Raw genomic sequence first — 25536 nt, forward strand, 5'->3', positions numbered from 1 at the left:
ATATATCAGCTAATGTCAGCTAAAGAGACTCATTTCCATTCTAAAATATGTGGCATATTGTTGGGGTTGGCATTTTGGTCAGAAGCAACAATTAGCAAAAATAAAAATAAAAACATTTTGAATGTACAGTGTAAAAGCATTTAGAGTGTTAGTCAAATGATCAATTAAAACGCAATCAAGCAGCATAATTACAACCCAACAAAACCCTCATAGACAGTATGTACACATTTTGATTACCTTTTCTTCCTCCCAATCCCTTTCTGGCATTGTATTAATTTTGTGTATTACATTTTCATGGCTTTCTTTTGTCATCTGATCTGTCTATACTAATGCATATTGCATATGCAGTTGCTTTAATTTGCTCATTGTGCGGTCCATTGTGAAATGTTCATGATTCATGTGATTCATTCATTCATTAAAATTAATTTAAAATTTAGTTTAGACTTCTGCTTGTATTACTTTTTTTATTGCCATTTTGCTTAAACTTGAGGCTTTGAAGATAATTATGCAGGATGCACTCTTACTGTGTTGCCTTTACCTACTAAACCTGTAAGTTGGGTTTAGGGTCAGGCAAGGGAAGTACTGTATTGTACTGTCAGGGAAAGGGAAGTGCTGTATTTGTATAGCGCCTTTCACAGACACGGTCACAAAGTGCTTTACATAGGGCAATTTCACATTCAATCCATACCTGGTGGTGGTAAGCTACCTTAGTAGCCTCAGCTGCCCTGGGGTACACTGATGGAAGTGTGAGGCTGCCAATGTGAGCAATCCGACCACCACCAACCACTCACTCTCACATACTACACCCTAACTAGGATTAGGAACGGCAAATGTGATGTAAGTTGTGTTTCGTTCGCACAGATCTTACAAATAGTTTTAGAAACCAGAAGGTCTTGGCTGTCAAATGAGGTATCACACTGGCATATAGGCTGTAAGCTCTCCAGTCAATATGCTTTGAGATTTAGATTAATTTCTAACCCTGAACCTAAGCCTCAAATGGCAGATAAGATAAGGTTAATTTGAGTATGGTCACACCACTGCACATCTCATTTGAAAGCTTAGGCCCCGATGGAGACATGCACTGTCAGGCACTATTTTTTGCTTAAATAGGGGATAGCTGCAGGACTGAATGAGCCAATGAGCCCATCACTTGGCAACTTTTCATATAGTAGCAATAATTACCTTTAGTTGGCTACCCCTAAAAAACATCATGTTATGTCATGTTGTGATCAGCAAAAATCAATTATTGGTGTATTTGGGGACAGAGATATGTATTGATTTAATAAAGTAGCAAAACAATAAATATAGACGTTAGAAATGCCTTTACTTCTTAAGAATAATTGGAAAAAGCAATACGATATAGCTCTTTAGCCATATCGGCACATAAATATGAATCTACTGAAAACCAATATTTTATCATTGATATCATATATGTTGTATATGGATTGTTTACCAACTTCAGTACCGTAACGTGGTTTTCTGGCAGTAACTCGCTGCCATGCTCGCAGAACATCCCATGTTAAAAGTTTCTCGGTGTTTTCGTCCGACAGACCCTGTACCTTGAATGCCTCTCAGATCCATACCGGAAGTGGAGTGACGTTGGCGCGGACGTTAAAAACATTTGTTGACATGTCTCCGGAGAAGTAGCGCTCTGCAAATCGTTTCTTTTAGCCACTAACTTAACCACAACTTACGCTGAAAATGGAGTTAGCACCTCTTATCAAGAAAATCGGTGGGATGCCTCGCTTTGGCTTTTGAAAATAGTTCACAACGTTGTGTTTTTGCTAAGTTTACGTTAGCCCCTTTGTAATAACTTCAGATCTAATCTCTTTAGATGTTCTCGAGATGGATTTAATTTGTGATTTCCTTGTATATAGAGTATGACATGGTTTCTGTAAAAATGTTAACAATACCTAACATAAAAAAGCAACAACAACAACAACATAGTGAAGCACGTGAAATCATACTGCTTTTGAAACTAGTACATTGCTACTTTTGATTTCTGTGTTACAGGGCATCCATTAGTGGAAATAAGAATCCGAGCTTTAAAAAACATTATTTGCAAACTGGATCACTCCCTCATTTCGGTGGCTGACATTGTGCAGGAGAAGATGCTTTTTGTATACCTTTTGGGGTGGTTCAATTTCCCCGAGGTCCCAATGCAAGAAGAAGTCCTAGAACTGGTCACAACATTATCCAAGGTTGGTACTGTAGTATCTGTAAAGCTGCTATAATTGTTTTGTTTTTCATAGTTTTCGGTGTTACATGTGAAACGCTGTCTTGTCAAAGCATCCCAGTGCTGCCCAGATGCTGAGAGATGTTGGGGCGGTGGACTTCCTCACTCAACTGTCTCCAAAAGTGGAGCCCAGACTGCGAGCTGTCATCGATGGAGCTCTAGACCAGCTGTTTCTGCTTCCAGACCTGCTGCCGAGTCACACCATTGTGTATACGTGCACCACACAGGCAACCACCTCAACAGGTACTCGACTGAAAATGGTAAATAAGCCAGAAAGGACTGTGGAGTTTCGGTTCATCTGTCTTTACAAATTGTGTTTAACAGCCCCCGGAGTGCCTGAAGCTGGGGAGATTCCTCCTAACACGAGCTATTTCCACACAAGAGCACAAAGTGAGGAAGATGCGCTGTTTCACAAGATAAAAGGCACTCTCCTGTCTCCTCTATGACACTATGATTTACCATTAAAATGATAACATTAATGTTTACCATCTTTTTTACTCACAGTACGAGAGAACGTGAGATGTCTAAAGTTCTCTGTATTTCCATGGCTCACCTTAACAAACACAGACCAACATATACTGTCATCAAATGAAAGGTGATTTATTAAGTTCAATTTGTTGATTTGTTATTGAGCTGGATGTTCATACTTAACACTCCTTTCCTTGTCAAACAGTTCGTTAAGAAGCAGCAACACCAACCTAGTCCGGACAACATGTGAACTTCTGCGTGACGTCATAATGCAAGATTTTCCTTCTGAGGTCTTCTTGCAGCGCCCTGATATAGTGAAGGCAAGTAGATCCATATATAGCCAGAGATAAGTTGTTTACAAATGTGCATTTAAGACCTAAGCAATGGATCTACTGCTGTGGACTGTAATGCAAGAGGTGTTTCTCATTAATTGGCAATTCGTACTTTGTGTGATCACGCATTGGCTGTGAAGTATCCCTTTGAGGTGTTTATTAGTTTGAGCCCATTTCAAAATTACTCTTGTTTTCAATTAAGTCACTGAGTCATCATGTCTGTAGCAGTTATTTGTATCTTATCTTGCAATAGAAGTTGAAAATCCCGCGACATTGACAAAAAATAATTGCAATTTGTTGACCTGACCGAGCTTCAACTGCCTGTCCCTCGGTTAAATGTGCCGAGTGCTGAATATACCGAAATCCCCCTTTGAGAGTCACTGTGCAAACAAACAAATGTAAAATATTTCATAAACATAGACATTGTAATTGCTTTGCTTGACCCTCTTTTAAATGACTAATGCAGCAGCTTTAAATGAATATAATCTGATTCAGACACGGATTTTAGACGACAGAGTTTTGTCAGGTCAGTTGCTGAGTTAATGCCTTTCTTACCATTAATACTTTGTGCTGCTCAACTTTGAACAAGTTTGGTTTTATGCTAAATTTACACAAGGCTTGACGGATATTATTTATGTTAAGCCTCTATCTATTAACTTTGTTTCAGATTTTGCTGAGCCTTTTAAGTCTCGGTTCTGACAAAGGTGAGAAGAACTACCTGTTCTTCCAGGCCCTGTCGTGCCTGCGACAGCTTTGTGTGGGTCTGAGAAGGAGACTGCGCTTTCATCAGGACCCAAGTTTTTACTCAACTAAACAAGGTGAGCCAAATGTAATAACACACCATATAAGTTATGGTGTACTATATACATTTTGTTAATTAAAATGTTGTGTTAATCCAGATCCAGTGTCCCAGAACTCCTCCTTCTCATATTCTCATGAGGTGCGGGGGACCCAGCACTCGCAGGCCTCCTCCCCAGCAGCAGAGCAGTCCCCCAGGCCCTCTGTGGTGGGACGTCCTGGGCAGAGAGCAAGAGGAGATGGCCAGGATGGAGATGCAACATCCAATAGGTTTGTGAAATGTTTTGTCGATTTTAAAGTAATGTGTTTCTGTTTATTTATTACCCAATTTAACATGATAGTACCTATACTGCCATACAACTTAGAACATGTGTACCATTCTGAATATTAAGAATAACCCCTGACCAAAGTGCTGCCTTAAGATTCTGAGGATGATGGATCAAATGCAACAGGCAGATTTCCGAAGGGGGACAATACAATTTACAAATACACAAATACTGATTATCCTTGTTTTTCTTCCATTTTTGTAGTGGCAGCTCTCACAGAGGTGCAGCAGCAGCCCGGGCCCCCCAGCATACACCGCAGTCGCCTGTGGCCCATTTGGACTTACCTGATCTTTGCGTTGAAGACAGTCTGGAGCGGCGGTTGCAGCAGCTCACACTGGCGCAGTTCACTGTGGCCACTATACAACACTCCATCCCCCTTCTGAAAACAGGCAGGCCGATTTTTACATATTTTCTCTGCAATGTCTGTCCAGATCTTGTATCAGTCGTTTGATCTCGCTCTGTCTTCTTCCTCAGAGAGTTCACATGTGTTTCACCGTGCGCTGGAGCTGCTGTCTGAAGCGCTCCTTCTGCTCGGGGACAGTGTCTCTGAGCTGGTCTGGGACGATGGCAGTCTGGTGGGGTTAGAGCTGGCAAGTCCAAACACAACTCATGACAGGATCTTATGTAGATGAATGGATACACTTCACTGGAAAAGGGATCTGGGCTTGGTCACTAGACAATTTACCACAGACTCACAGGCATATGGCTGTCCATTGTCGAGGAGAGTGGTATTCCTTTCTTGTATTTGAGCTGAATGCATTATATGAGATTACACATGGTTCATGGTGGTGTCTAAGTAAAGCTGTTATTTGTCTGCAGTCAGCAAATTAATTGTGTAATACTGTTTTTTCATCTGCCAAACAAACTCATTTATTTTCCTCGCCTACCGTTTAAAAAGTGTGTCTCGGTGCTGAGGGACTTATCCACTTGTCAGGCCCTTGCCCCTGTGGCTCTCGGCCGTTAAATACATGCCCAGAGCCATGCAGCCCGAGAACTGTTTTGTCATCTTTATGTGGAGAGCAGCTTCTGTGTGCCAGACCTCTAGGTTTTACCATGGGGATTGGTTTAACGCTTCATGTCAGCTGGAGTTGAGCTGATCTACAGAGCTTCTATTGCCCCCTGCTGGTGTTCACCCTCTATTGTTTTTTAAAATTTTCTCTCAGAGCAAAGTGGTTATGAATAGATTGCTCCAATTTATGCATACTGTGATAGGGTGGATCTGTATCCCGTCCCAAAATAACCCCGAAATCTGATTACATTCAATTCCTAACCCCTGGAACGAACAATTTTATTCTTGGCTGGCTGCCAGTGACTGTGCGGATAAAAGACTTGGTGTCTGTGAGCGTGCATGTGGATGTAGGCACATACACATTTTGTGTGTGTGAGCCTTTTGTCTCAATGTTTGGCTGTTGGTTTTGCAGAAGGAAAAGCTGCAAGCATCTATGGAGCTGCTCGGGGACATACTAAGCTACCATCACAACAGTTCTGCAGAAGTATCCCAGAGTTCTCAGATTCACCACAAAATGGCCTATACAGGAACGACCATATTTACTATCAAACTCCTACAGAGCGTCTTGCCTCCTGAGAAGGTTTGTGAGCTTTTGGCTAAGCCACTATTACTTTATGTCTGTGCATTTAGTCAGTGTTTTTACTTCTTCTTTACAGGCTTGTGACAATCTTCCAGAAAACACAGCAACAGCAATCTTTCATGTGTGCTTCGATTCATCATTAGGAAGTGCATTACCGGGTATTCAAGAAACAGCAGTGGCCTATTTGGAGCAGGTTAATTCAGACCATTATGACCTCTACAGAATGGTGACCCGCGCGGCTCTTTGGATGGAATCGACATGCAATTTTCTCAAGGAGGCTCAAGCTGAGGCACGAGTACACGGCAATACAGCAGTGTATTAGCTGTTTTGAGACGATGTGATCTCAGTATGTTCTCATAACTAATTTAACTTCCATTGCAATTACTTTTGTTTTGTGTACAGGGGGAAAAGAACTGGCTTGATTTACTAGAACTGGCAGACCAAGCAATAGACGGTCTCCCATTTCACCAGCACCTCCCAGTCATTAAAGAATGTGTACGAATCTATGCTTACTTGTAAGTTATTTCGTGATTATAGTGTTATAGTTTATGTGCAAATTGCTATTTATGTTATTCTCAATCAATTGGTAAGTAAAGTTACAAGTCAGGTCTTAGGAGAGGTGAGCCACTCACAGCAAACACAAATGTTTGTTTGGTCTCTGGGGAGTGGGGACATTATATTACATTATATTTAATATTTACTAACTCTAGCTTAAACATGTTCTGAATTGCATGTGATAGCTTTTTTTTGGCAATTCATATTTCAATCTTTCCTCAAAAGTTCCCTGACATGATAAAAATGGGGCAAAGCGAACTGAATTGTTTTCATTTAAACCATGCATCGCAAATGTTATCGCAATTGCAAAACTGAGATTTTCTTCCACAATTGTGCAGCACTTGCCTATGTAACCATATTGTATCTGTTGGTAGATGGTCTTTTGATCAGCCCAGCCCGCTCCTTCAAACTGAGAGTCAGAAACTTCTTCTCAAGCTGCTGTCCCATCCACTGCAGTCTGTCAAGACGGAGACGTACGCCTGTGTTTTAAAACTGGTCAAGGTCAGAACAAACCTTCTTTTATAACCAAGTTCATGGCTAAAATGCCTTAGACAACTTAATGTTTCTATGAAGTGGAGCTCTTTGTTAAGGGACAGGCGCGTAAATAAGACGGATCAAGATGAATAGCTTGTACTTCTTTGACTGTGAATAATAAAGAATCAATGTGACATTTAGAATCAGGCAGCCAATCTATTTCTCTTTCTCTTTTCCACCAATTCTGTCAACCACTGGTACAGGTATAAGGCTATGTCTAATGTGAATGAGGATTTAAGTATGCATGCGCGAGTGAAAGGCGAGTGATAATTTATGAGGTGCTTTGGTGTGATCACATCTCAGGACTGCCTTGGCATCCAGAATGTAGCACGACAAGAACCAGCAGCCAGCAGCAGTGTGCACTTCCTTCTCCACCACAAAGTACTCTATGAAATCAGTGCTTTTGGACTGCAGGACTCAGCAGAAAAGGTGTGTTGTTTTTTTGTACTCTGAAAACTCATTTTGGGACTGCCTCCTATTGTTTAGAGGAGTAGTTTCAAAGCCTGCTGCAATTACTGCCTCGGATATTCCCTAGTCCAATAAGTAACTTTGTATTAGGGGAGGTAACTTGATCCACAAAAAAATGTGAATAAACACAAACCAGGACTAAATCAGTATTTAGGTAGACTACATTTTAATCATTTAGCCTTTATTAGACTTTATTTGACCAGATGAGACCCACTGAGATCCACAATCTCTTTTACACGAAAGATCTGGCCAAGATGGGCAATAGCTCAAATTACATTTAACAAATTACGTAACTTTATAAAATCGTACATCATCAACTAAAACATTCAGACACAGATGAAACTATTCAAAGGGCTTGTTTGTTGATTTTTAAGACCTTCTGCAGTAAGTTTGTGGAGTAGAGTAACTGAATGCAGTCTTTTGAGTTCAATCCATCCAAGCTTTAGGAACAGCAAAGACTTCACTGGCTCGAGTTTAACAGCTAACAGTAATAAGCAGGCATTGTGCCAAAGATTGCTTTCTAAATAAAAAACAATAAGAGAGTTGACATGCCTGGAATAGATCAACCAAATAACTTTGCAATACAATAAACTGGTGAGTGCGACTAAGATGGCTACCATTGGTTATGAAACGCTATTATACATACTGTCCAATGTCCCAAGATATTGCACTGGAGCATTCACACATCTCCATAGTCAAATGGATGGAGCTGAGGGAACTGCTGCTAATATTATGTACTATGCCGTTGGTGTGAACATACTGTTGATAGAGCTGGCTTCTCATTGCTGGAACATTTTAAAGTGATCTAACCTTCACATAAAGTTTAGACACAACTAACCAGTTATATACAGTAGGAATAAACCATTCCATTCCTCTTTACAAAACTGCTGCAGTTCAGTGAGATTTAGGTGGTGTGGTGTTTAGGTGATTTAGTTCAACTCGACAGGGTCTGTGGACAGGACCACAGCTTGATTAACGCTAATGCAGGGTTTAACTGACACGACCCTCACATCTTAAGGTTGTGCTCACGGTCAGGGTCAAAGGAAAGACATCCAATCAACAATGAATTGCACAATGAAGAATTTGTATTTTTTAAGACCACATTAAACTCCCGAAGGGTCACCTGTTTTATATATTATTAGACGTTTTATGGTACATCTCTTAAAGTAGCTTGTGTTAAATGTTTTATCTCCTGTACCTATGTGTTACCTCAGCAGTTTACTTGTGATGTATAGGTGCACACTGCTGCCAAGGATATCCTTCTCTTCCTGCTTAAGGGACAATTGATGATGACAGCATCACTGTGGGACAGATTGAACGAGGCACTTTACCCGATCATGCCCATATTACAGGTATTGCACTTCCTGAAAATGTGCTATTGTGCTTGTACCACACAGTTCATAAACTGGCTTCATATTCAAAATTGATTGCATTATCTCTATGGAGTAGGCGGATGTGGCGGGATGTGTTTCTTTGTATCAATGCAAACTATGATCAAAACTGCAATTTTAGCATTACTAGAATACAAAGGCTGCATATTGAGCTGCCAGGGAGAAAAATGTAGTTATTCTCTCATTTACATATTTTCTCTTTTCTATTGGCTGCTTTTGGGAGGAAACAACATGCTTTTATTAATTGTTCAGTTTCAGCTAGCAGAAAGCCTTGAAATTCTTCATGAATAAACATGAGAATAGTACTTGGCTGTCAAGTGTGATTTAATTCTAGGAGACCATTTCGAGATGGGCCTGCCATGTCAACCAGAGTTTGAAATGAAACCACCCGTAATCAAAGCAATGTTTTATTTACTGTTGTGCCGCTTTGCTGGAATTCCCCGTTGGACCCCTCTTTGTCTGAGTTACTTGTGTGCCGTTTGTGTGTGCATGTGGCAGGGTTACGCCAACACCGAGGAGGCCCTGGGAAACTCTGTCCTGCTGATAAGTGACATGTCCAACGCGACGAGAGACAACATGTTTTCAAGCACTGCCAAGCTAAAGGCAGCGCTCCGACTGCTCTTTACTAAACAGCCCTCGTGAGTACGCTCCCCTGTTCTGTCTGTGTTTGTGTTTGCGCTGTGAGCATTATTAAGAGTCCTCATGTTTGATACCTTTGTATAAAGGCTGTCTATAATGTCGGCGCTTCTCTGTTGTTTTATATAGTCACTTTGACAAGTTTACTCCTGAGCAGTGAGTTTTTGTCAGTCAACTCTTTAAAATATTGAAAATGTACTCTTACTTTTGATGGACGTATTATAGTGCATTGTACCAAGTAAGGCACTATTTCCCACTGAATATTCAACTGTAAAACTTGTACTTCATATTTGAACCCTGCATTACCTTCAGAATGTTTCCTCGTTCCTATAAAAACAGAGTGAGAGTAGCTGCAGTGAAGCAGATTCTCCCCCACCTGAACAGTGCTCATGGAGCCCAAAGCTTAAGACCAGAGCTGGACCAGTTGGTGATCTCCTCACTCCCCAATCTCTTCTCCCTCAAAAACCCCGTGGACATCGATCTTGACACCAGCTGCAAGTCTGTTCTTAAGGTACTGTGTACTAAATGAAAATACATTGGAGTTGCACTTTTCCACAATGTGTTACTGATGTTTGTGTGTGATGCAGGTCGAGTCTGTGGAGAAGCTGTTTAGTGTCCTCGCCTCAGACACTGTGGACATCTCACTGAAGAGATCTGCTGCTGAACAGCTGTCTGTGGTCCTTCAAGGTCATCACATAACCCCGCACTATTACCAGAGAATTATATGCACAACATAATACCATTTGGTTAAAAGATATATTCTTTGATAATATGGCCTCTAAACACATTTTAATTTGTTTTATAGACACTACAATGCACGCAGTGCTCAAGAATCTTGGAATAAGTGACAAAGCCATTAGTTTCATCACTGAGTGTGTGCGTGGGAACAAGGTGAGCCTTAGTTACAGATACATGTGCTCCCCATTAGGATTCCCTGCATGTCTGTGGGTAGTTTGAAATCTGCATGTAAAGGCACTTACATACTCTCCAGCAATATTTGCATGTGTGAACATATGTTGCCAGTGGCTATAGGGAGACTCACTGAAGCGTGCGCCGTAGAAGTATAAAATGGTCTGTGTTAATAGTGTCAGACAGGCTCTGGTTAGCGCTGATTTCTGCCCTGTAGTTACTGCACTCTGCTGCTTGTCCCAGCTCTCTGAATCTGAACTACTAACAAGGCTAACAGTCCTGCCTGTCTGTCCGCATCATGACGACAAAAAGAAACATTGAAAATGACAGTTAACAAGCTAACAAGTGTGTGTGGATGGATGCCTCCAGGTTCTGTTGTCGGTGTCTGCCCGGTGCATATTCACCTCATTTGCATTTGATTTAAACACTTTAGCAGCGAGCCACAGTGTGATTATTCGGTTGCATTTTGCTCCCTGTAACCACCATACGATTGTATTGCTGTCCTCCCCAGAGCCTGGATGGCCTGCTGCAGCCCTGCATGTGTATACTGAGGAAGCTGGTGTTTGCGGATCCCTCTCTGAGACACAGCTTGGCGCAGCACAGCCCTCTGCTCCTCATTCTGCTCAGAGGTACAGGCAGAAGGCAACTCATTAGGCAACCACTATATGTACATGTGCTCTTGCTTTTGGCATGCTTCCTGAAGAAGATGACAAGTCACCAGTTGATGTGCAGTGCTTAACAGTGTTGTCATGCTCTAAATTGGCATATGATGCAACTTGGCCTCCAACCGATTACTTTGCTCTTCCAAGGGTCAAGCACTTGAATTCATTTGACTTGATGCTACAAATAATGTACTTTCTCCTTATGTTTTACTTCATGAGACATTCTTTGGATAAAAGTGAATGTTTTTGTTCTATTTTAGCATCCCTTATATTAAAGGAAAACAAAGGCAGCAGAAGTGATGCAACTGTATTGATGTTTTTGGTGCTGTTTGATGAAATTGCCAGCCTTGAAATGTGGTGAGTTTTCCAACCTGAAATCACCTGTAATACATCATCGAAAACCATGTATTTTTTAAACACCTTTTTAACTCTTCTAACCAGTTCTGACAAATCAAGTCCAAATATCAGACTCTCACCGTTCTCTCTACCTCTGACTGTAACACGCAGGTAACAGGGTTCTTACTTTTGAGCACATTAACAGTTTTCACTTAGTCGGTCTCAGCACTTGTTGGTGTCCATCTCCTCCAGGTACAACCTCCCGTTCCACGCGGCTACTCATCACGCCGTCAGCCCTCACCGCTGCGTCCTGCCTCCGTCCTCTGACCTCTGGACACTGGCCCCTGCGCGGCACGCCCTGCAGGTGGCCTGGAACACCGCTTGGCATTCTGGGATAGACGGCCTGTTTGAGGGATGCCACGTGTCAGGGAAAGACGAGTAAGAGCCATGTTGCCGTCATGTACGCAGTTTGGTTTTGACCATTCGGGAGAGTTTTTCGGTTTAACGTTGAACAAGATAAATCGCTTATCGCTGCAACGTGACTTATGAGCCTTGGTAACTGCACTTTCATCTGTCTCCATTTTGTGCTAATGTGACCTAATTCAAAAAGATGAGCTTGTCTCTCAAATTGCTTTATCCTGCTTTATTACATTTACCATGTTTAAAGCACCACATCAATGGATCAATCCAGGTAAAATTTAGTTTTATTCAAATAAAAAAGATTAGAGCTTCAGCCAAGAGAATTGTAATAATTTTATTTTGAAACTTTATGTAATGTGTACCTGTGGGATGCAACAATCCACTGAGTAATTGTGTAGCAGCAGAGTCAGTCTTTTCAAGCATTTTGGAGCTGTGTGTTTTGGTCTATAAGGAAAACAATATGACCCAATGATTCCTATTTTTAATAGTGTGTAATCCGTTTATGTATGAAGGTTTTTGACATGAACAGTAGAAGTTGTTTCCCGAGCTTGAACAAATACTCCTTGTTTGTCCCAGATTCCACTCTGACCTGAAGCTGTGTGAGTGGCAGGTCGTGATGCTGCGGGCGATGCACTGCCCCACTGCACTGAGGGACAGTGTCCAGGCCATAGTCACTGCAGCCGGGCACAGTTCAGTCACTTCTGCCCTCTGCCGCCTCCGACTCTATCTACTGATGGACAAACTGGCTCTCCCGCACGTCCCCACTCACAGCTGTAGAGACACAATGCAATGTTTAAACTGGCAGGCAGCAATGAGCAGGTACAAGGCTTAATGATTGAAGAAGTGTGTACTATAAATAATAAGACAAAAAAGAAGAGATACATTTTTTTGTGTGTGTGTGTAGGTTTCTCCAGGTTCGCCCAGCCTGTGTGGAGGATGAGAAGTTGCTGATAGCCATAGTCGAATTCTTGAATGATTATTTCAAACAGACAAACGCAATGTCTGTGTCGGAGCAAGAAAACCGGGACCTGCGCTGGATTCTGGAGCTGTTACTTAAACAGGTGTTGTGATAATCTGATTTTGTGTAAAATTTGCATCTACTTATTTTTAGGTGTGTCATTCTGTCATGTTTATTGGTGTATTATTTGTGTATGCTGGCAGGTGTATTCGAAGTCTTTGCCAGTTTGTATGTCCCAGAAAAGCTTCATATGTTTATGTGCTGATTCATGTGTGAAATTATTACCTCACCACCGCCATAGCGGACTATTAAGAGAGTATAATCATTAGCAGAGCTTATAAGTTCGTCACAATGACAGAAAATGCCATGACAGCATCAAACCTGCTGCATGGATTATTTCCGTGGCTGTTTCGTCTTATATTCATCATTTTGCTGTAGGAGACGAATCATGGCACTGTTTAGGTGGAGAGCTACTTTTAGGATTTAATCAGTCTCACCTTGGTTTTCTCATTAATGTGTGTGTAAACAATAAGCCCTCCCCTGGCAGCTCCAACAGACTGGATTGAATGCCTGGTAGGGGTGAGCTGCGCTGCTCAGACTTCTCTGTAATTACTGAGCTGTTTAAGGAACATCTGTCTCTCCACACTTGTATCAACCATCTCTGTGTGGCTTCAACTAAAATTCTCATTGTTGATGTGTCTGTGCCTAATATGTTTAATCCTTGTTTACCAGCGAAAACCTTCTTTGGAAGTGGAATGTTTTTAACCGTTTCCTAATTAGACAGTTAATCACTTACTAAACAAGTTATTGCTGCTGTGTCTGTGTGTATCACTCATCCAGGATACAGCGAGCCTCCTTCATCTGTTTCTTGGTGCAGAAAGCCAGAACCCACGAGAGCAGGAGGAACTGAAGACGCGAGTCAGTCAGAGGCTCCAGAGAGAGCTCACAGCCTTGTTCAACACTCTGCTTCTGCGCCTGCAAAACACCACTGACAGGTTTGTTGAAAAGCTTTTCTCTGTGCATATTTATGGTATTATTGATTTTATTATTAACTATCCTTAATATTCAATCATGAAATAGTTTTTAGTTGTTAAAATTAGTGTTAATTTTTGTCTCTGTCTATCTGTGTTCCTCTGTCTACTGTGTTCCCTTGTTCCCTCTCCATCATGTCTGCCCAGGCCCTGTTTGGCTTTAGGGGGTCCCTTCCGGAGCCAGCTGGCCGGGTGCTTGCTCCGGAGCCTGCGGGTGTCAGACGCCCCTCGTTTCTATGGTCTGCCCAGTCTGGAGAGGACTCTGCAGGGCATGGTCTGCCTGACAGCACATAGCGGCTGGAGCGCCCACTGCCCTGACCCTGCGCCTGTGTCCCTCTGCTCCAAGTATCTGAGTGGGCTCTTGGAGGTGTGTGTCTGTGCAGCACATGTGCCTGTCTGCACGTTGTCTGCATATGTTCATGAGCGCCATGGGCTTAGAGGAACAAAGCAAAGAAATAAAACAAAAACACTGATTTCTGTGGAATTAATTAAAACTAAGCAAAATATGGTTCCAGGACAGGAATTACAAAAGGTAAAAATCTCATTGATATGCCACACAGTGAAGATGCTGATGAGATTAATCAACCTTGCTGCTTCCATCTGTTCTCTTGTTTAACAGTCCATAAAATGTAGCAAAATAAAGAGTGTGCAGCAACACTCAGCTTAGAAACAAGTCCAAACTTTGTTTTTTGGGCTTCTGATGATGAGATTAAAAATTTCTTGTTTACACAACACCTATTCCTCTTAAATGGTTGTCAGTGTCTCAGTGGACCAGTCTGAACTGCAGGTTCATTCTCTGGAGCCCTAGCAATTTTACCCAAATGCTCCTGAAAGTAAAGATAATTAGTCTCAGTTGCACATAGCTTCACATGAAAGGCATAATAACAAAGTAAAATAAGCAAAACCAAATGTGCCGGGTCTAACTAAGTGATGTAGTTAAGTTAATTATTGTCTTGTTTCAGGTGATCTCTTCATTCTACGTGGAGTGGGGAGGTAACTCCATGTCTTTTATGGGCAAAGGTGTGACTAAAAGTGCTGTCGTCTGCCTCCTTCACCTGTCCTCTGAGATGATGGCTGAGAACAAAGACCAGGCAAGTGTCACAATGTGCTGTGCTGCGTGGGAAGATGTGTCAGACTTTCGAAACAGACAGAAGCGACTACGGCAGCAAAAGCATTTGGATGAGGAAACTAAAATGTAGATGCTGTGCTTATTGCTCTTGAAATATTTCTTTTCCAGGATGTGATCTCCCTGTGGTCTTTGGGAAATGAGACAAATGAGGAGGCAAATAACGCTCAGCTTGGTTTGGCCTGGCTTATACCACTGTGGGTGGATCGAGATCCAGAGGTGAATGAACTTGCCATTTCTCTCTATACTTTTTTTCCAAACATGTAAAACAGAATTTTGTTGTGTTGAAACGTTTTCTTGCATGACAATTTTAACAACGTCGTTATTGACATTGGCACTAAAGCTACAAAGGAAGTCACTTAATATCAAAATGTCTGTACCTGCCTACTCCATCCCCCTCTGCCACCCTGTCAGGTGAGATGTGCCAGTTTGGGTCTGGGTGCAGCTCTATCGTCAGTGCCCGCTGGGTGCCAGGCTTTGTGTGCCAGCTGTCAGAACATCAGCGGAGGCCTGTGGGGCACTTTGCTTAACATCCTTTTGGACCAGCAGGAGAGCAGCATGGTCCGCAGAGAGGTACAATATTAATGCTGCATCTCAATTCTTTGACACAAATCAAATAAAAATAAAAAATTGTCTTCATATGATCCAAAGATTAGTTTATACATTTTAGAAATTCTTGTCAGCGTTCGCACGCACTGTGAAATATGTTATGAATGCAAGTGACACAAAAGCAATCCCAATTTAAATGTTTTGCTTTGGAATGAGGAGTTTGGAGAGACGTTTGTATTTCCAGCCAGATTCAGACAGATGGCAGTGTTGCTAATGTAGTCCCGACTTGACCCTCTGTTCATCATGTGTTTCTTTGTGCGTCCAGGCTGCATTCATCCTGCAGAATTTGCTGCTGATGCCGATGCCAGCCAACGCAGAGGAGGCCAAGGACTCCCCCTGGCAGGTCAGCCGCTCTGCCAGACATTTCAAAAGCTTTTTTATGAACGTTTTTCATTTTGTTTGTGTCTACTCCATCACTACTTTCCATTGCAAGCTGTCCGCCCTTATTACGCCTTGCTTGCTCCTGGGTTCAAACTTGGGATGCCAAGATCTTCAAAAGTGTAAATCTATAAACCAACCTTTTAACAAAAAAACTAGATGTGTTTTCATGCCTTTGTGAAGTTTTTGGTACAAGAATTCTTCAAATATCACTGACTGGATGTGAAATAAAAACATTATTTAAGGTGATCTTTACTCACTGGGATGTTAAATGAAGAAACTGGACACAAAACGTCAACCTGCTGATGTGACTGGGTATTTGCTAAGGCTGCACGATTCTGTAAAGATATAACATTGAGATTTTTGTGACAGATATTGTGATTGCAATTAAATTGGCAATATCTTTCTATTAATTACGATTTGGTTTGCTGTACACATTTTAAACAGGGGCTTCATCATTGGTCAGATGACTGAAATATGAATTGCTAAACTAATATATAATACGAACATGTAAAGGTGGAAACTACAGGGTTAACACATTTGACACGTTTATTTGATGCACTGTAATCAATCATGATTATGCATGTTAAGTATTATACATTTCAATGTATATTTTGATCCATCCTAACATGTCTATCATCTTTATTGTTATTTTCCAAAATGTAGCATCCGTGCGTTCACGACGAAGTGTCTGGAGTTTCTCTCGTGGGCCTGCCAGCGCTTCAGGCGCTGCTTTACCACTGTCAGTATTTCCAGCATGTGGCTTCCTCAGCATCCGCCTGTTACAGAGGCAGGTACAAGTTTCACTTACAACCTCTCGCTGTGAATGCTGATGGCGCCGATCCCAGAGACAACACTTCACAAGGTGCGCTCATAGCCAAGTTACTTTTGCTGTCCTTGTGTTCCTCCAGTTAGTTTTTATTCCTTTTTTTTTTTATTTATCAAGCCATACTGCATGACGAGTAACCCAATAATAGAATGAAGTTCCAGCATTGATTTCATTGTGGGGTTTTTATATGGTGAAAAATAGCTAAATGAACAATGTCTTTACTGTGAGTAAGCTTGACTCTCCTTAGACCAGACTCTTAACTTAACTCGTATCTCCAGCTGTTGCTGCTTTGCTTTGACCATAGATATCAGCCAAACATGGGATTTAAATATGATAGATCCTCTTCCAGATGTTGTGTTTTGATAACTGCCTGAAGAGCTTGGTCTGTGTCTAACCCATATTTAGAGGCACTTCTAGTATTCGTTGTTTTATTGTTTTGAGAAGTTAGTTGTTCTTGTGACGCAGCAATATCTAACCTGGATGTTCCTTAGTACGGCTTTAATTGTACAGACTTATTAACGCATCTATAAACTGGCCATCATTTTCTCCCCCCCATTTTAGACTCCTATGATTCCCTGTGGTTTTGGAAAGCTGCTCCATTAGCACCTGCTGCTAACTCTTCCAGACCTTCCAGCTCTCTCTCCACCTCCAGCACTGAGGTTAGCCACACTCTTGCACAAACAGGAATACATGCAGTAAATACCTTCTGACAGGAGAAGCGCTTTGAGTAAAAATGGCCTCATCTTCCGCTGTAGATCAGGGGTTCAGGGATTCACTCTCCAAAGGGGCCTTCAACGTTGACCGTCCCAGAAGAATCCGCTGCAAACAGGTTAACGGCTCAAGGTACTGCCAATGCAAATCTTTCCTACCTATAGTATGTTCTTAAAAGAAGTGGGAACACCGAAAGCCAGGGTACATAAATATAAAACTACATTAAATTTGCTGTAGACTGCTGTAGAAAATAGTAGAGTTTATACTGTATTTCCTTCACTTTATCACTGAACATACTATTTTATTTTCCTTTTGCTCAATGTTTTGTAAAGTCATACTGTCATATGAATGAGAGACTAATTACTCCCTACTGCCGTGTCTTCCTCAGGCCAAAGCGACACAGACACCAGTGCCTCGGTCTCGTCCCAGGACTCCCAACACGGTGATCCTGCGGCTGTGGAGCCTGTCGTCATAGTAACACCTGACCTCCTGACGGCGCACTGCGGCCTGCTGGGTAACCTTCTGTCCATCCTGCCGGACTTCACCCTCAATGCCATCCGAAACAACCAGATTCTCCAGGCGCTAGCAAGGTAAGAGGTCCTGTCTGCAGCTAATGCAAAATGGCTCACAGTGTTTTGGGGGGAAATTCATCAATTGAATATTTACATCTAAGGAAAACTTCATGCATAGCCGTGTTTGTGTTTATTCATTTCACACTAGATGCAAGGCTAATTTAGATTAAACCAAAATTGCAATTTGAATAGCTACAATTTGCAAGGGCTGCATCAGTGCTGCTTGATTCTTGAAAAATTGCTAATGGTGATTTTTTGCGAGATTGAGTTCTCTGTAGGTTGTAAACAATTGCAAAAGCATTACCATTTAAGAGAAGACTGAAATATGAACTGCTACACTTAACATGACTAGCATATGTTTCAGAAAATGTTTTAAAGTCTAAAAACATTTAAGATAACAGGTGGTTTTAAACCTAATACAATTTCACAGAGAAAAGATACTTTGTTATTTGCGAAGGATATTGACTGCTTAAATAATTGCAACCATTCTAATGGTCACTTCAGATTCAGTTTGATTCAATGTGTAGCCCTGGTCTGCATTGACTTTATGGTAGTTTCATATAATAACTAATCTGGGATGCTCTGTTACGCAGAAACCCCACTGAATGAGTTTGTAATGTGGTGTTGATTTAGTAGCTCATTGTTTTTGTTATGTGATTTTTGTGTCTTTAGCGTGGTGGACATTCGGCCTTTCGAGAAGTGCCTGAATGACCTGAAGACCCCCAGCGTCTTACCGCGAGAGAGCGCGGATATAAGGAGTCAGGTGAGAGCGCTCTGAATTATTTTTGTTGTTACGACTCGCCTCAAACGTGGGCAGGCGCCGCACAGTCAGTTATCTGCAGCACCTCCAGGTTTCAGCGTGGGTGGAATACTTAACAATGTATTAAAAGTAAATAATTTGAGCTAACTTTTTAAAAGATAGGTATTTTAATGTCACCTTTTACAAAATCCAACCTCTTAGTATGTGATTGTTTGTGCACTTGTTTTGTCTCATCATTCTTTTGCATAATTGTAGTTGGTGACCCTGCTTCAGTTCCTGTCTGCCTTCTCAAAGCTCCTGCAGTCATGTTTTGCAGTCAGTCAAGAGTCTATTGGCCAAAAGGACTTCATGAAACAGCTGCTGTCCTCCCTTGTGGCGGTGCTTATGCTGGATACAAAAGGACTAGGTCAGAAAGTACTTTTACTGGCTGTTGTGACTGAAACTCTCTCATTTCTCATATCTCATTTTTACCTAACCTTGTTCGCTGCAATCTCTTCTTTTGCTGCTAACTCGTTCATAAAAGTTTATGTCTGTAGCCTCTTAAGCATTTTTCTTTCTGTATTTTTTATAAATTCAGTGTTATGTGTGTATGCATCACCAAAGCAGTGACTCGTATTCCATCCATTTCAGATGCAGGTGCACAGGACACGATGAGAATGTGCTGGGCGGATGTGTTTATGCTCCTGGCTGTTCTGGTGAGAAGGGACAGCTCAGCAGCTTATCCATCTGTCTCTGCGGCACTTGGAAGACGCTGGCGCTGTTTTGCAGGTAGGTAAACACAATATATTTGGGGAAATGTAAACGTATATGCAAATTGGTGAATAAACGGTGGCTCCAGAAAGTTTGCAGTCTTCTTTTGATTACTGTTGTTTTATTATGTAACAGCCTGATACTGAAATTGTATAGATTTCCATAGCATCATATCAATCGTCACTTTGTATATTGCAGGGACCTTATCCTTGTGCATGAGCGAGCGGACCTCAGACGCCTCTCTCCACACTGTGGCTCTGCAGTTTGTCAGCTCAGTTTTAACAGAGGAGACAAAGAGGAGAGACAGCGACTATCACTCAACCTCTTCTTTGTCCGAGGTGCTGAGCGCCGCGTCAGCCGAACAGCTGTGTGACCTCCTGCTGCAGGTAGGTGGCAGCATTTTGACAATAATCTTTACAGTGTTTTATTTTGTTACCTATGTGCCCCAGAGCTTTGAGAAGAGGACCGTTCAAGACCCTCTGAGGAAGCACACAGCCAGAGCTTTGATGACACTGTTGGCCTGTAGTTCCACCGCTCAGAACTACGCAGCCAAAGGTAACCTAATATTAAAGTCATGTTGTCAGCATAAGACCTTACCAATTACTTTGCTTAAATGCCTGTTCTTTATGTCTGTCTCTTATTAAACACAAAAATAACAACCCAGACGATTTCTTTCTTTTGTCACTGTCTTTCAAATGCGTCGTATGTTTTTACAGCTGGACTGATCGACAGCTGCGTGGAACAACTGAAGCAGACTTACTCTCAGCTGAACCTGGAGTCGGCTCGACCTGGCAGGACGTCCCACCGCAAGAAGGTGAGCAAAACCAGTCTAAACTCTGCGCCAAATGTGGCACCAACACGACTGGATAAATATTATGAACAAATTTGCACCTCAGCACTTTTCTTCCCTCGCCGGTTTTGTCTTATTTCAAACGTGTGGGTCGTTTGTTTTTGTTTTGTTATCAGGAAGATGGCTATTTGAAAGAAGTGAAGCTGACGGCCGAGATACTACAGAGCGCGCTTTACTGCAGCGATGAATGCAAAGTGAGCTCCGGTTTAATTCCTGCTGCTAATTGTTTTTTAATGATACCTTTGAGAGTGAGTGCTGTGGTTGTGGATCGGAGTCACCTAAACGTTCCCGACATGTGTTGCATCAAAGAAACGGTTCTAAAGTCAATAATAGCATTACTCACCAAATTTCGAATACCACTGTAAAAACAACAAGCAAATCAATTTTTAAACACACATAAGGTAAATTGACATTGTAGATTAGCAGATCCTTTTATATGTTGTGTGAATTTAGGATCCGAAATGCCTTTTATTACTTGAACCGAGTAGTTCCCAATCACGTGTCGAGCCTGTTTATCGTGTTTGGAGCCTATTGTGATTCAAGCCCTTGTATAGTGTGTGAGGGAGAATAAATAGTGTGTACATGTGTGTTGTCATGTGCAGGCTATAGCCACCGATGCGCGTCTCACACTGGCCCTCAATGCTCTCTGGCCCTGGCTCCTATTGGACGACCCCGCCCTGGAGGCGGTGCTGGAGCTGCTGTGCGTCTATACAGCCAAGTTCACCACAGGTCAGCACGTTTACAGTCTTCTCTATGTTGTGGGTTCAGAAAGAATTCCCTTCCCTTGTATTAATTTTCATTTTACTACTAAGTATTCTCATTATTCTATTCTTAAAAAGTCCTTGCTCCGGATTTTATAGAATGTGCTGTTCACTGTACTTTCCTGACTACATTTTTATTATTTGGATAAAGGTTCCAAAAAGTCACAAAGGAATGGATTTGCAGCTGTTATTTTGGGTCCTATTACTTTTTCTTTTTTCCCCTCTGAATTTCTGTTAATGTGTTAAAACGTTGGAAAGTAATTAGAGATTTTTTTCCCAATAAAAGTGGCCTATCTAATTTCGCATCCTGCTGCAACATAATAAAATAGAAATAATTGAAAGTCATCTGAACCCTTTATGAACCTACCATTGTTGAATATTAGCATGTACTGTGCCTGCCTTTTCCTTCTGTTTATACGTCTAGTTATCGCACTCGCACTTAAAGCCCCTTTGTCCTCTCTCGGACCAATGTACAACATCGTGTCTTGCTGCAGTAATCCAGCGCCTGCTTTCGCACAATAGGGACACTGTGAGGATTCAGGGCTGAGGCTGCAATGCTTGTCTCGCGGTTTGTGTGAGAGCAAGCGTCAAAACCAGAGCAGACGATGTGGCTGACGCTAAAACTTCTCTGTCGCCAGATGAAATGCTCTGTGCTCAGACTACAGGACAGGATGTGACCTTTATCTGAAGTTTTCCCGACAGTCTGAACAGAGAATTTATTTTAGTTACTTATTTTCATTTGTTTTTATTAGTTTTGCCAGGAGAAACAATGATTATCCAGATTATGTCTTAATCGCTTTATTGTTCAAATAATATTTTCTCCTTAAAGTTGATTTGAGTTTAAGTTTAAAGATTAAGATTAATTTAAATCCAAAAGACTGACTTTTACATGACATGGTGTTATCAATCTTCAGTGTCCTCCAATAAGAGGTCCAAGGAAGGAACAGTGTAATAAATTGAACAAATGTAATCCAATTCAACAGACGAACTACTGTAGGACAATAGGCGTGTTATAGACATTAGTCAGAACAATTACATATAGTGTAATTGCAGTTTAATAATCCACAAATTGATAAAATTGCTCATAACACAGTATTATTACTAAGCGAATGGTGAATCATGAGCTGACTCTGAGTGAAATCGATAGAGTTTGAAGTAACTCCCATCATTAAGCCGCTCTCCTTGTCAGCTCAGTGAGAGCGCTGTAGACAGATATTGAGATAACCTCAGGCTAACATTAACGCAGGCTCATTGCTGTATGTTGCCATTCAAGGATTAACACTGGCAACAAGCTGTCATGTTTTCCAATACGCTCCATCAGTCAGCGTCAGGCTGAGGGCGGTTACGCTGCTCACTCCTCAGCTTGTTGATTTCTGCTTTTTTTTCTCAATGAAATCTATGCCGCAGCAATTAGTCTTGTCAGTTATGTCGACGTAAATGTGAAGCCTATGGAGACTTGGTATTTGCTGTTTACATCACTGAATAGAACGTACAAGCTTGTTATATATATTAGGACAAATTTCTAACAGATTATACTCATGTGACCTTATTGCTGTCAAATATCCTTGTGAAAAGGTCATTTCACACTTAACAAGCATACCAATGTGATCATCAGAATAAGCAGTTAAATGATTTCACTGACATAAGCTTGTCTCGTTGATCACAAACCTCAGAGGCCAGCCGTCATGTTGTGGAGCATCACCTGTTGTTCCTTCTTGTTCTTTCCTTGGATGCCGCTAACAGGCCAGAAAATGAGTTATTATATACAGTGGGAGGAAAAAGGAGGTATACCGGAAGCTGATCATCCTGATCTTTGTGTGTCTAATCTGCAGTTTCATCAATCCATAGAATATCCCTGTTTTGTTGCCTCGGGGCCTGGAAAACATGCTAAATCAATAGACAAAAATAATTCACAAGTTTGTCAGGATATGTTGCAGAAAAACCTAAGCCATTCACAACATGCATGGAACAAGTAAGTGAACCCCTGTATTAAATAGCTGGCTGATACTTATTTTGCAGCAATAACTGCTTTCCTGTAGCTCCAGATTAGACGCTCACAACGATCAGGATGAATCTTGGACCATTCCCCTTTACAAAAGTGCTGCAATTCAGCGAGATTCCTGGGTTCACTTACTTATTCCTGTGAATGTTTAAGCAGACACTGTTTACTCATTCTTAGGATTTTGATAAAGATCAGACCACATTTTATGACAAATTTAAGCAGAAATTCCAAACGGTGTATAGTACTCACATTTTCCTCCCACTGTATGTTTAATGCATACAGTGGAAAAATGAATCTGATACTTGTATGGCTAAGCTTGTATTATTTGAGTCATCTCTAAACTGTCAGTGCTCCTGGACCAGCACGTGGATCAGAGTCTTGATTTTTGAGTTTTGAAACTAAATCAATCAGAATCTCCGTACCGTAATGATGTGCGATCCTAAAGCAATACCAGATACGTGACTTTCCGTGATAATTTTGTTCATTAGAATTCACCTTGTTTCGTCTGTGTGTCTCGCAGCGTGCAGTTCTCTTTGTGCTAGTGGTCCTGGTGTTGTCCCGGGATCTAAAAGCTCTTCGGGGGGCTCTCTGATGCACTCCATTATGAAGCTAGCCTCGGGGGTTGCCCCTGACAACAGCTGTATCCAGAAACTGGCCTTCTACCTCCTCACAAACCTGGCCGCATCCCGGGACTGCAGGGGGCTCCTTCAAAAGGTACGCTCTTCAACTCAAAGAACTGGAGGTGTTTTAACGCTCTGGGAACTTTAACCAGCTAAAAATGTGTGATTTGAGTGAAGTTGAGGCAGTTTACAAGCCCAGTCTATAAATGGTATCTTTAACACTTGAGCAACATCGCAGCTTCGCACTTTCACTCTGCTGTTGAGGAAGTACTCTCTGTTATAAATGATCAATCTCTGTGACAGTGAAGAAAAGCTTTCAAACATCTCATCTTTTATTTTCGACAGACTCATTTTCTCCAAGGCTTCCTGTCTGTGCCGGTGTCCAAAGCGTCTGCCAGGTCTTCTGTCGGCTCTGGTGGTGTTCTGGCTCTGTGGCTGAAGTTATTGCTCAGCGTATCGGTGTTGGAGGACGGACAACAGAGCATACTCAGAGTGACCGGCGCCCTGGACTCACTGGCCGACCTAGCGCCACAGCGGCGCCATGCACTGCTCGCCCTCCACAACCTCTGCTTCTGCCCCGCCAACAAGCCCCACGTCATGGCCAACGGTACGAGAGCGCAATGTCAACATGTGCCAACCCAGATTTGAACAATGCAAAGCTAAATCTGATCATTGAGATGCCACTGAATTACTTTATAGTTCTTTGCCCACCCACTAGTGAATTACAAAATTGGTTTTATAACACACTTGATTAGTTTTCTTTTACACAGAACATTCATCATTACCTGTCTATATCAAAGCCTCATGCACCACAGTGACAGTGGAAGGACGAACACTTCCACAGCGTGAGTGTGTGGGCGTTGTGACCGGTGGGAGGTGGAATGTGTGAAACCATGTTTCCTGTGATGCGTAGACCCATCACTTTCAAACATCCAGTGCAACATGCATTACAGTATGAATACGTCGAAAGTATTTGATGTAGGTTCATTACCATTTAAGATCGGGTTGTGGCCTTACCAAATTCATCATTAACATCTAAATCCAGTTTAATAATGTCTAGCGCTTAGTCGGAGTAGGTACATTGATGAACAATTCTTTACTCATATGTCTCTGTCAGAAAAAGCCATGGCGGCGCTGATAAGCTGTCTGGAGAGTAAGGACCTGGAGACCTGCTGCACTGGAGCGTCTGCACTGTGGGCTCTGCTTCACAACAATCAGAGGGTACGCACAATATTACACACCTAATTTAGAGGCACTTAATAGCGCGTTTTAGGCACTCACTGGCGCTGATTGATGAAATCAGATACCATCTCTGCTCTATCTGATTTGGTGGCTGTGAGACGTTGATAAATCCTGTTGAGAAGAATGCCTTCCTTTTCTCTAATCCCTTTATTCAATTTCCTCCAAAAGGCCAAGACCTCCTTAAAGTGTCCCTTGATTCGATTGAGACTTGAAGAAGCATATTCGAGCTCTAAAAAGGGTAAGTGTTTGCTCGCTAATTCAAAGTAATGACCACCGGGCAGGTTAGACAACACTTTTTCTCTTTGTTTCTAGAGAAAGAACAGAAGGACGAGCCACTGAGAGACTACCTGATGAAGTGCCTTGAAAACCTTTCCCAGCTGCTAAAAAACTAACTGCTGTGCCTCTTAATTTATATTGAATCATGTTTTATATGTGCTATTTTAAACTGTGAAATACATTAAATTGTAGGATTTTGATAAATACAATGTTGTGCTGTTGTTTTTTTCTGTTTAACTAGACATTTACATGTCACAATATTGGTGGTTAAATGTATCACTATTACATACTGTACTGACTAAAGACATACTTATTTCAACAAAACTCTGTAAAAACGAGGACCTATCAATCTAGTTGCCAGTGTGAACTTTATCCCGTAGCATCAAGTGCTCTGCAGTCAC

General features: G+C 41.7%; 2 protein-coding genes across 2 annotated transcripts; both read left to right on the plus strand.

The window, feature by feature from the left end:
• Positions 1-1593: 1593 nt before the first annotated feature.
• On the plus strand, positions 1594-2682 carry LOC306977916 (rotatin-like; the record flags this gene model as incomplete). The annotated part of the gene is made up of 4 exons (XM_079576355.1): positions 1594-1732; positions 2014-2201; positions 2290-2479; positions 2561-2682. The coding sequence occupies exons 1-4, from the start codon at positions 1702-1704 to the stop codon at positions 2680-2682; spliced, it is 531 nt and encodes a 176-aa protein (XP_079432481.1). The 5' UTR covers positions 1594-1701.
• Positions 2683-2744: 62 nt separating this feature from the next.
• Positions 2745-25325, plus strand: LOC306977464 (rotatin-like). The gene is made up of 45 exons (XM_079575783.1): positions 2745-2831; positions 2910-3024; positions 3704-3854; positions 3936-4104; positions 4365-4549; positions 4635-4750; positions 5582-5749; positions 5826-6038; positions 6152-6264; positions 6679-6805; positions 7142-7267; positions 8542-8658; positions 9196-9335; positions 9673-9844; positions 9921-10020; positions 10139-10224; positions 10754-10871; positions 11165-11261; positions 11346-11411; positions 11493-11678; positions 12237-12479; positions 12565-12721; positions 13459-13613; positions 13797-14016; positions 14612-14740; positions 14887-14994; positions 15190-15348; positions 15650-15727; positions 16429-16627; positions 17153-17250; positions 17347-17434; positions 17691-17892; positions 18547-18637; positions 18890-19040; positions 19265-19402; positions 19583-19770; positions 19834-19939; positions 20101-20198; positions 20351-20428; positions 20837-20963; positions 23518-23711; positions 23963-24224; positions 24735-24838; positions 25028-25097; positions 25172-25325. The coding sequence occupies exons 2-45, from the start codon at positions 2974-2976 to the stop codon at positions 25249-25251; spliced, it is 6024 nt and encodes a 2007-aa protein (XP_079431909.1). The 5' UTR covers positions 2745-2831; positions 2910-2973; the 3' UTR covers positions 25252-25325.
• Positions 25326-25536: the final 211 nt, after the last annotated feature.

This window comes from Gobius niger (assembly GCF_951799975.1).
Source record: "Gobius niger genome assembly, chromosome: 18".
NCBI lineage: Eukaryota > Metazoa > Chordata > Actinopteri > Gobiiformes > Gobiidae > Gobius > Gobius niger.

Bases quoted from the DNA above. Each gene is read 5' to 3' on its own strand.
- LOC306977464 (XM_079575783.1), top strand. From the start codon at position 2,974: ATGCAAGATTTTCCTTCTGAGGTCTTCTTGCAGCGCCCTGATATAGTG. The intron at 4,751-5,581 runs GCAAGTCCAAAC...TTGGTTTTGCAG, and splicing joins GTCTGGTGGGGTTAGAGCTG to AAGGAAAAGCTGCAAGCATC. The intron at 19,403-19,582 runs GTAGGTAAACAC...TGTATATTGCAG, and splicing joins ACGCTGGCGCTGTTTTGCAG to GGACCTTATCCTTGTGCATG.